At 40.6% G+C, this 11,430-nt stretch overlaps 1 protein-coding gene across 2 annotated transcripts; it reads left to right on the top strand.

The window, feature by feature from the left end:
* Positions 1 to 3,535: 3,535 nt before the first annotated feature.
* RAMAC (RNA guanine-7 methyltransferase activating subunit) lies at positions 3,536 to 7,948 on the top strand. 2 transcript variants are annotated; one of them, XM_057431986.1, is made up of 3 exons: positions 3,536 to 3,639; positions 5,232 to 5,406; positions 6,818 to 7,948. In XM_057431986.1, the coding sequence occupies exons 2-3, from the start codon at positions 5,240 to 5,242 to the stop codon at positions 7,005 to 7,007; spliced, it is 357 nt and encodes a 118-aa protein (XP_057287969.1). In that variant the 5' UTR covers positions 3,536 to 3,639; positions 5,232 to 5,239; the 3' UTR covers positions 7,008 to 7,948. The 2 variants fall into 2 exon arrangements, with proteins under 2 accessions (XP_057287969.1, XP_057287887.1); XM_057431904.1 differs by lacking the exon at positions 3,536 to 3,639 and having other exon boundaries at positions 5,222 to 5,406.
* Positions 7,949 to 11,430: the final 3,482 nt, after the last annotated feature.

The following is an 11,430-nucleotide window of genomic DNA, read 5'->3' as shown; positions in this document are numbered from 1 at the left end:
AGAGGCATTTGTCAGCAACAGCTGTTATATCTCAGTCTTTCCTGTTATTGAAGTGAGCTTCATCTAGGCAATAATCCCTTCGAGCCAAAGGAATAATACCCACGATGAGAACTGATCTTCCAAGCACAGGAGGCACTGGAGAAAGAGCACAACTCCAAATATTTCTGCAGATTGGCTGAAAAGTATCTCTGCTTACCTATCTCTCAGTGCAATGAGTGATCCCACAAACACTTTGCAGTCATTAGTTACTTAGATGTCCCCTGGCGGTCTTACAGCCTCTTGTGCCCACAGAAACTACTTTCCTTTAGTGTGTAATCAGTAACAAGGGTGCCACGCATGCCCTTTGTACCTGCTGTTAGCCAGAACCCAAAGTCTTGCTCTCTCTAGCAGTGCCAGACACCACCATTTCCTAGAATAAATTATCTGGGGAAATCGGGTTTCATTGTACAAACAAACCAGGCTTTCAGTTACACTGTAACTGAGACACTGCAAAAAGAATGAGTGGAGAAGGGAACTGGATGGCAGGAAATCACTCAGCAGATTCATCAGGCTAAGGAAAAAAAGGCAGAGTTTTGAAGATAAATACATTTTCACTAAAATATCTGATATATTATTTTGTTATTAAAAAACCCAGCAGGATCCATAACAATCTATGGAGGCTTCTCTGTTTATTCGGTTATAGACAAATATTCCCTTGATCAAACAGGCTGCAATTACACGGGATGTTAGTTCCTTAGTTGATTTCTCAAGGTAGGTATTAACAATAAAGTAAAAGAAACCTGACTATTTAAAGATGTAGAAATGCACACAAAAAATCAGTTCTCCTTTTCTCTTGCTAGTGAGATACATGCTGAGTTTTCATTAAAAATGCCATAGCTGGCAACCTCTACTGAGTTAAAGCAACAAACCTAGTCAGAAGGAAATGGAAAATCGCAAAAAGTAAAAGATTTTAAACAAAGAAATCTTGAATAATGTTTTCCTTTCACTTCTTGGTACAGGCTGGTTATCCTGTACAGCAGACTTACTTATTTTCTCAAGAATTGTCCATAATAGCGAGGGCTAGAAATTAATTTTCAAATGAAAGTTGAGTATAATGAAAACACAGGAGTCTAGAAGCTGGGGATTTATGTAAAACATCACCTACAAAATCTTGTGACAGAACTAGATAGTTACAAAAAGAACTGCCATTTTCCATTGTTTCAAGACTTTTCTAGTTTTAGTGTATATTCCTTTGTTCAGGCAGGAAGATCCATTCTACAAAAGCTTCATTAATTTCTGATAGGCTAAAAGGAACAACTCTTAGTTCAAATTTAGAAGATAAGACTTCATCTAACAGCATGTTATTTAACATAATGAAATCCACAGAAGAAAAAGCAAACTCTTTGAGGCTTTATCACACTACAGTAGACTTCAAAGATGCTGATTACAAGATTGTGTTTATACAAAACTAACACACTAATTACCTGGAGAGCCTTGAAGTGAGCAGAAGGATTGCAAGAGTGGATTATAAAGTCCTCAGTCTTGATAATACTTGGAGCTAGACCTTTTAAGTACCTGGGCACCTACTATGTAGGTATGTGCTTTGTGAGGTATTTATTGGGTGCTGAAAGTCCTGATTGGTGACAGTAGTAATTTTTCAGTGACCCTGTTCCTTTAAAAATCACCTGTCACTTTGGGTTTTTTACAGTTTGAACTTTAGTGTAACATCTATGAGAAATCTTATGATATTGCCACCTAGACCCTTCTTGATGTTATAATTCATAGCAGGCGTAAAGACATAAAGAAAAAAGATCCAAAGCACAAGCACCATATAAATTTAAATATAATATATACAATTATGTGCCACTCTGATTTAGCCATTCCCTGCAAGTGTTTTTCTGTGTGGAATATGCTAAACAGAGCACCTTAGCAAAACTGTTAATTTGTGGAGTACACTGCTCACAGCATTTACAAGGGGCACATGCATTCAACAGAACTTTTATATATAGGCTTAGATTATGTACACACTTAAATGGGTGGCTGACTTGAGTCTGTAATTAAAAGTTTTAATATTAATTTAAGCTTGGTCTTTTAATGAAAAATGTCACCCATGAAACAGCAGTCTCAAAGAAAAAAAAAGCATTTCCCTTTTATTAAAGATCATCTGACTAATTTTATGCATGAAATCCTCTGTACACACACGTGAAACTGCAGTATCCAGTGGTCAAAACAAAACATGTCTGGGGAAGAAATAAAATCCTACCTACTTCTGCCCATTTGAACAGGGCAGTCAGTAAAACAGGGATTACATGGGGAAAACTTAAGCTAAAATATATTATTTTTCAGCCTCAGTGACAATTTGTTTGGCTTAGAACTAGCTATTCAGGCTAAGGCATTTGCATTAGGCTGTTCAGATTGAGGTCACCATTTCTATTCTGCAAGTGACAATACACTCCTGCTCTAGGTCATGCAGGAGAGGAGACTGTAATTACTGCTGTTTATATGAAACAAAAGGCACTTACTGTGGTCTAATATTTTTGGAGAATTGGATGCTGCTGTCACTGTTGCTGGGGTATCTTGTTTCAAGTGATGAGCTCAATTATCAGTCTCTATGTTTGGCTAGTGCCTGTGAGCGATAGTCTCTAGAATCATAGAGTCTCTAGTAGAGCTTATAAAAACCCATTGCGTTCTGAAAGGGTCCTACAACAAATCAGTTTCTTACACACATCATGAGAGACCATTTAAAACTCACTGGTTTAGGAGCTGTGGAAAACAGTCAGCAATACAAAGACGTCAGTGTTGTGGAAACAAGGTGAACAGGGACACCACCACCACTTCTGATACAGGAAGGCTGTGATGCCACCAGTCGTTCAGAGGAGAGAGGCAACACCGCATCCCCATGCTGCACATCCTTTGGGCAGTGCGCTGTTAGTAACTGCTGTGGCACTTCATGAATTAGTAATAACAGCCAGGGTCGAAGAAGTACAGGAGGGGAGGCACAGTTCCCTGCCTCAAGCCATTTTACCTGCACAGGACCTCCTTTACGACAGATTTTGACACTTGTGCATAATTTCACGTGTATTAAAGGTAACAGGACTTAGCCACTACCTACAGCACCAGGTGGGAGTGTAAATGTGATGCCGAAGCAGACATCAAACCAGATTTCTTTCGGTTTACACAGAACTATTTAGCTGCCAAAACCCCTTCATGTCATCCTACTTTCCTCACACAGTAGTCAAACCATCGCTACGCTTTTTTATGATTAAGATACACTTACACCGCATTACCAACAGCCACAGGGCTACAGCTGTAGGCGCCACGTTCACTTCACCCTTTCCAGATTCACCTTCCTGTTAAAATCCAAGTATTTCAGGTATCACCTCCTTAAAACCTGCGTAGGAGCCAAGGAAAGCGCCCCATAAATGTCAAGGCTGTTTATATCAACGGAGTTTGTATCAAAGCCTAATTTAGGGGAATCAATCCTTCCACCCCAAGGACTCCCCTCCGCTGGCAGGCCGGCGCCCCACCACCGAACACCAGGACTCGGTGAGGCACGCCGGCCGGCAGGCGGCACCGCCCCGGCAGCGGGGGGAAGCGGCGGGGCCCGGCCCGGAAGAGGAGGGCTTTGCAAGGCGGTTCCGCGGCGGCTGGCGGTGCAGGGTGAGGGCAAGGCGGCGGGGGACAGCGGCGGTGGCTGTGCGGGAGGAGGGTGGGGGGGGATCCGAGAGCCATTGCTTCCCCCTCGGCTCTTCCCGCAGCGGGCTCCGGCCGCAGCCGCTGGAGCTGCAGCGAGGCCCCAGCCGTTGTGAGGGGACAGGGCCCCGGCCCGGGCAGCCGGGAGGGGAGTGAGCCCTGACCGTTGCTAGGGGCACTGTTTGCCTTTATGCGGAGGAAGGTGACGGATTTCCCGTTACTGGCCCCCGCAGGATGAACACCGATATTAAAATTACTAATCGTGAGGAGAGCAGCTCCCCTTGCTCTCTGGAGAAGGCTGTAGTGCAGTGCGGTGGGTCCTCAGAGCAGTACTATCCTCCCACCCCGACAGAGCGAGTCCCTGAGTTCCTTGGAGGTAAAGACTAACGAGGCTAGCCCGTTGCGAAAAAAAAAAAGAGGATGAAGTCACTGGGCGTCCTGCAGGAATAACTCCTACACCTGCTTTAGAAAGGTTAATGCTGCGTCATTGGGTGCAAGGGGAAGGCTGGAGGTGGGCTCTGGAGATCACCGGGCACTGAGCTTTCTGAAGCTGACAAAAGGGCAGTTCAGCGTACAGAAAGAATACTGTGCGGTATTGACTCATAAACATCCCACTTACCCCAGTCTCAAGCTGCTCATGGGTACAGCAAGGAGACCTGGGTTCGGTCATTGAGGTTATATATTGTATCTCTCAGGTCTAGAAGAAACCCCTTCTGTTCCTTCCTTTTTTTATTCCTTCCCTCCAATTTGCAAGGTCCTGCTTGCAAATCTTCAGGGGACAGCAGAAGAGCTTAATCTGGAAGTCTAGAGACAAAGAACTGCTCTAAATTACCCAGGGCTTGTTAAAACAGTAGGTATAGAGCCTTTCTCAGCATCTACTATTAGGGCCAGACTTTTACTGGTGGACACAACTAGATAGCACTTTTGTCTGAAGGGCAATGCTTATATCCAGGTAAATAAGGAAACTGATGCCTTCAATGCAGATCTCATCAGAGAGGCATATATTCTACCTTAGCAAACTTTTCAGGTTGATTGTAGTCATGTTTTTCCTGACAAAAATGGATTAGGAGTAGATTGGGATTGCATTCTGAAGAAATACTTTTTTTCTTCTTAACTCTCAGAAATGTCCTATATCTTTCTACCACAGCTCATCTAATCTAGGACTGTCAGAATTGATTCAAAGATGCTGCTGTGTAATGGCTAACTATTAGGTATTAATCAGAGTTGAATTTCTCCTGTGTGGATGGAGTCCCTAAAAACCACTCCCAGTGCTTAGGCGCATCAGTGTCTGTATATCCAGTATAGATGTCCAAAGACTGCATGTGGTATTGGGATTGCTTTTCATCAGAGATAACCTTTTCAGCAGAGTTATTTACAGTCTTAGATCGTCAAGACTCAGGAGTCAGTCATGCATGCTGTCTGCCCAAAAATTAACTGCCATGTTAATCTGAGTGTAATTTCTCACTGTCATTCATTTGCCCTTAGTGGATTTTGGTAGCTATTACAATAAGAGTCTTCACACATTGATAAAGCCGCTTTTACTATGTTCATGTTTAAAGTTTTCAGAATGACTTCCCTGGTTGACATGCCCGTGAATTATGAAGAGATGTTTGCTCATCGATTCACATCAGATGATGAAGAATACCAAAAGTATCTGAAACGCCCTGCAGATCCCCCTCCTATAGTTGAAGAATGGAGAAACAGATCTGGTGGCAACCAGAGAAACAGAGATCGGTACTGATTTTTTTTTTTTTTTTTAAATCTTATATAAATACATAGTTAAATGATTGTGTATTTCAGAAAAAATATAAGAATTTGTTCTGTTAATGGAAGATATTTAATCTTGTTACTTCATAGGTAACTATTTTAAGAGAAATAGTCTTCTCTGAAAAGTAATGAGGTTTTATATTTTCTCTGTATTGATAGAGTTTTTGCATTGTATATGAAATTATTAAGTAATTTACTTTTTAGTAAGGAATGAGCCAGAACCACAGAACTCATTTCCTCGGATTACTGATCATCAGAGGGGAAAGATGAGAGTTCTGCAAAACTAAGCAGCCTATCTTCTGTTGGATAATAGCCAGCAGGAAAATGTGTGAAGGGGCAGGCTAATAGCAGTGATTGTCTGTTGCTAGGTGTCCACAAAATGTTTCATTTGTAACCTAAATATTTGCCATACTTTGTTAAATTAGCCTGTACTACTTTTATCTAGTAGATATAACTGTAAAGTCCATCGTCTGATCTGTCTAGCAAATGCAGTGTTACCTGCTTACTGCAAAATATTTTGAATTACTTCTTCAGGATGTATCCAATTTTTGTGTGACTGAAAAACAACGATTACAGCATATAATATGTTTGTTTAAAAAAAAGTGATTGTTTAAGGGGATTTTCTTTCAGAAATTCGTGGTTCTTTGAACTAATGAACTCTTACACCTACACTGTGGTCACAAAGCAAACCTCATGGACGTGTTTGTCTATACCACACCAGTGGTGTGATGACAGTGAGGCAGTTCAAGTGCAAGAGCAAAGAAGATGACAGTGAGGCAGTTCAAGTGTCGATCAGAATCAAGATACAGCTGAAAAGCCAAAATTTAGACTGAACAATGGCTAAATACCACTGAAGAGATACTCTCTTGAGTATGGGGATCTACAAGAGCCTATGAAGCAGTGGTTGTATGTATTTTAGGGAATATGGAAATTCCAGGACTGTGCTGTCAGGTAGCTAAATTGTACTTAAGCCTGTTTTGCCACAGCTTTCAGCCATGAAGCTACTAGATTGAACCTGGCTTTGATGCAGCAGGATGTCTCTTCTGGTTGTTTTCTTAGATATGTGATCTGTTTGAGTCTATAGTCAGAGCTCCAGCAGTTCAGCTTATGGCTGTGAATACTGTGTGTTAGGAAACAGACTGTCCATCCATTGCTTAGCAGACACAGTGCTGAGCAGTGGTAAGAAATTAATGAACTGTCTCAGATGACTCTAGATATGTTTTCATCAGTTTTTCATAGAAACAGATAAGTAATTGAGTGTATAAACAGTAACATGACAGTTTACATGAAAACTGTAACATTTAAGAGTTCATTATCATTCATCTTTTCAAAAAACCTCACCATTTAAGTGACTCTTTGACATTTCTTTTCATTGCAGGTTTCAAGATGGTAGATACTTTAGAGGAGATAGATACAACTGGCAAGGTGACTACAGATCTAATCAGAGGTCGGAAAGAAGCTGGGGTAATAACTACCAGCAGCACAGACAAGGGCAATCATATTCCTCCCACTACGGACAATATGGCTACAACTCCTACAACCCAGGGTCTCGTTACCATTCCTACTGATGATACTTGTGCTTTGAAAGTCCAGTAATGCTATGTAACAAATTAAGTTAGACAGTTTTCTTTTTTTCCCACAGTTTTATAGATCACTCAAGAATTGGTATTACAGTCCATCACTGTTTATCTGTAGTGTGACTTGAAAAAGAGAATACCTTTTGTGAGTAAAAAAGCGTATTATACAGAGTTTGGTTAGAGTCTGTAGAGCTTAGATTAATTTTCTGTCTCATTCTTTTGTCTGAACACACAGTAGTGCACTTCTTTTCTTCCATCGAGATTTCTCTCTATTTCATTTTAGAAAACACAACAGGCCAGGGGAAAATAGCTGTGGTTTGCGTGCAGCCTGTAGCAATGGCACATTGCCTTAAGATAATTCTTTTTTAAAAGTGACATTTTGTGTCTTTGTCTGGAGAGAATTTCTTAGTTTGGCTTTTTATAGTGAAAAAAGCTCAGTTAGGTTTGAATTTCACATGCCTTAAAAGTGAGGAGAGAGGTGCTATTATTGAAATACTTCATGGGGTCAGTGTAGTGTCCTTTGACTCAATGGCTTGGATTTATTCGCAGATTTCCTTTTAAAACATGGTCTAAAAGTTGGAATAAAAAGTAGTTTAAAATATGTATCTTCTGATTGTAGTAGGTCAGTGATGTACAAGTTTTACTTGAGAAGTGATATCAGACTTAGATTAATTTGTATGGTCTTAAATTTGGTATGTGCATAACAAATGTTGGAATTCCTATTTCAGTAAACCTGTAAAATTTGATGATAATTGTGATTACTTCATGTGAAACACTGCATGTTATAGAAGAAAGGAACTGTAATTGGTACTGTTCTGTACTTCTTTTGCATGAGAAAAATAGCAGTGCAGAATGTTCTGCAGTTCTCAGAATTTAAGTTTTGTGTGGTTTTTTTTTAAGTATCATGCAATAAAGGTATAGTTCACATGTGAGGATGTTTCTGAGTATTTCTAATTTTGAAACACAGAGTTGCTACAGTGTCATCTAGGCTGGCTGCCCTATGAGAAGCAGTACCAGCACAGAAGTGTTAATACTGCACTGCTGTTGGTGTAAGTTTTCTTGTAACTACAGCCCACTCAGCTACAACCAAGAGGATGGGATACCCTGTGATTAATTAGAAGTCTGGAGTGTTAATCCACTCTCTGATGTTCTGTTAAAATAGGGTCAAAGGTCTCTATTTCACCATGTACACAACAGGCTAATTTGCATCAGGAGAGCAGTGCATTTCTTTTAACTTGACATTTTCTTCAGCTGTTGTACAAAAACACAGAATCATCATGCTGACTGTTGTAAAAGTCATGACATTATGTGATAAAGAGCACAAATTAGTGCATCTGGATTTAAAAACAAAGAATTAGAGAAGTCAAAAGCAGAGTCTTCCAGCTCATAAGATGCTTTTAAGAGGTAAAGGGTACATTTACTGTTGATCTTAGAAACACGCACTGTATACAGATTTCCCATAGTCTGTGAGACAAAAACTCTGATGTGCATCCACCTACCTGCCAAGTATTTCTGCTTTTTGCCTCTCACATAATATTGTTTACTCTGATACAGTGTTTTAATATCCTACTCCCTGAAGCATTTTTCTTGAATTCAGTTGTTTAACCTTAAAAATCTTCTAGCGAGAGGTTTGTTTTTCTTCAAAGAGTTCTGGATGAAATGCACCTGGTTTAACCCTCATTAATACAACAGGGCTGTTACACTGGGGGATTAAATCCATATCTATGCACTATGGAGAGTCTACAAGTTGGTATGGTGGAATTTCCTTTTAACGCAAAATCATGCAAAGTGCCAGATATCCCAAGACTTCCACCTCCAAGAAGGGAGCGCATCTCTTTCTGCAAGGAGCCTGACACTGCCAGCTATGCCACAAAAGTCAGGTTGTGCCAGGATGTTGTTCTTCCTTACCATCTGGAGTAGCATCTCGGGTTGAAATAAAACCTGGCACTAGGAACATATTCTGTCTCAGCTGTTGCCTTTCCTCAAGCCCAGTAACTCTTATTTTTAGTGTCTTTCAGCTAGTGAATAAAGAATCATAGAATGGTTTGGGTTTGTAAGTGACCTTAAAGCTCATCTAGTTCCAATCCTCTGCCACGGGCAGGGACGCCTTCCACTAGACCAGGTTGCTCCAAGCCCCATCTAGCCTGGCCTTGAACACTGCCAGGGATGGGGCGGACAGGATTCTCTGGGCAACTTGTGCCAGTGCCTCACAACCCTCACAGTGAAGAATTTCTTCTTTCAGTTTAAAGCCATTCCCCCTTGTCCTGTCACTACTTGCCCTTGTAAAAAGTCCCTCTCCAGATTTCTTGTCAGCCCCCTTTAGTACTTGAAGACTATTTTCAGGTCTCCCCAGAGCCATGTCTTCTTCAGGCTAAACAACCCCAGCTCTCTCAGCCTGTCTTCATGACAGTGCAGTGAACCATTCCAAAAATGCTAGCTGTTGTAGCATTATAGAAAATAGCAAAACCAATCTACACCATTGTGGTCAAACTGTGGAAGCAGCTAGATTAGGATGTCCTAAGAGAAAGTCATGAACTAGAATCACACATTTCATGATCTCAACTCTTATTTCTGAGTTTCTCAACTGTGAGACCAGGAAAGACACAGCCCAGCGCAGCTTCCCATTTTCTGTCTTTACATTCTTGACTCTCTCTGCCTCCCCATTAGAGCTCTCCATTCAACTTTAAGGACCAGTATTATTTATAAAACTTTTCCTTGGAATAATTATAGCAAGATTCTAATTTTGGGGGAGGGAATACATTTCTAAATAAATGCATGTCTCGAAATGGACAGAAAAGTAAATAGAATTCAAAACATATTACCTCCAGCAGTTTCCACTTAGATGGATAAGTATTTTTATGATAAAGTCCGGTTTACTGTTTCTGTCAGCTAAATAAAGTCAGTAAGTATTGCCTGCAGTTATGCTTTGTGCATTACAGTGTGTTACAGATCACAAAACTGATGGTGGGTAGCTTTAACATTTGCAACTTCAAACATTACAGAAATTGTTTGCTTTAACTATGCTGGAGATTGCAGGGTAAACATTAAATTCAGTGTCTGGAATCTGGCTTTAAGAGATCTCTTCCATCTGACATTTGCTCAGACATCATTATTTTCATGAATAAAACAAAAAAAGGTGTTACGTATTAAGAAATGACTGCCACATTGCCAAGAGTTTGAACACCCTGGAAGATCTGAATACAGCTCTTGCAGCAGTTCTAAATCTGTTCCTGAACACACGCAGCACTTTTGTATGGACTGTTAATTGATACTGAAGAATTATCATGCTAAATTACAGGTGCTGTGGCAAACAACTAAGAAAAGCCAGGAGATTCTATAACAGTTTCTGAACTAGCATTTTAAAAAATGCTGCAGGTTTCCAAACCACAGCACAGCCACTGGATACTTGAAGGCAAATGAAAGTGTGCAGTAAGAAAAATAAAATCATCTTAGTGTGATTTGTGAGATGCAGTTTTACAAGCGTTCACTGCTATTCAACCTCTATTTTATCCTAGTGCTGCAGCTGGGAATAGAAACGTGCAGACATGCTTTGAAAAGTTAGTTAGAAGCTGAAGTACTTTCAAAAGGCTCTCTAGCAAGATTCAGACAGGGAAGACAAGTGTCATTTCTGATCTAATCAACATTCAAATTCCAGAACAAAAAAGATATTTAATCTACTGTTTAAATATATTTGAATATATTGCAGCAGTTATATATTTGAATATATTTAAACTCATACTATTAATTTGCTAATAAATATTCTGCTTCATGAAAAAAACATGTTCCCATTTGCTTCTGATACTTTTTATACTGAGATGTTGGAAGAAAAATTCATCTTGTATCCAATTTAAGCATTGGGCTTGCCCTTGCCTGCCACCACCACTGTTCCTTAGGGGAAAACAATTGAAAAAGCCTCTGAACTGCACTCCGAGTTAATGTTGTTCACTGGTCCAACTTGTGCAGTCACACCTCTAACTCTGACAAACAGGAGGGGGTAGAAACATGGAGGAAGGAGGAAGGGAAAACTGGACTGCTCCTTCCAGCAGCTACTGAGCACCTTAGAGCAATTGAACAGAACTGCACCTCCCTTGCTTTCAGTTGCCAGTCAGTAAAAATTACTATAATCTGTGCCCTTGTCCCTGTGTGTTGTAAGAGAGCTATATAGCGCTGCTTGAAATATGCACAGCGCTGATACCCTAACGACCAGAAGTTCAGCAAGATTACAGTGCAGATCAGGTTTCCCTGGAGGTACCCAAGAAGCACGCAGCCTGGCTTGAGACACATGGAGGTAAATCCTAGAGATCAAACCAGAGTCCGTTGGCTCCAGCACTGCCAGGAGAGTAGATGGCAACTGTACTGTGGTGGTGCACAATAATCTTGCTTTTAGGATTATCTTTCATTAGGCCCCATAGGC

This window comes from Pezoporus wallicus, unplaced genomic scaffold (genome assembly GCF_028554395.1).
Source record: "Pezoporus wallicus isolate ANWC-B61680 ecotype Strahan unplaced genomic scaffold, APGP_CSIRO_Pwel_v1 contig_3952, whole genome shotgun sequence".
NCBI lineage: Eukaryota > Metazoa > Chordata > Aves > Psittaciformes > Psittacidae > Pezoporus > Pezoporus wallicus.
The sequence above is the reverse complement of the archived record's forward strand: the minus strand, read 5'-3'. Positions and strand labels throughout refer to the sequence as shown.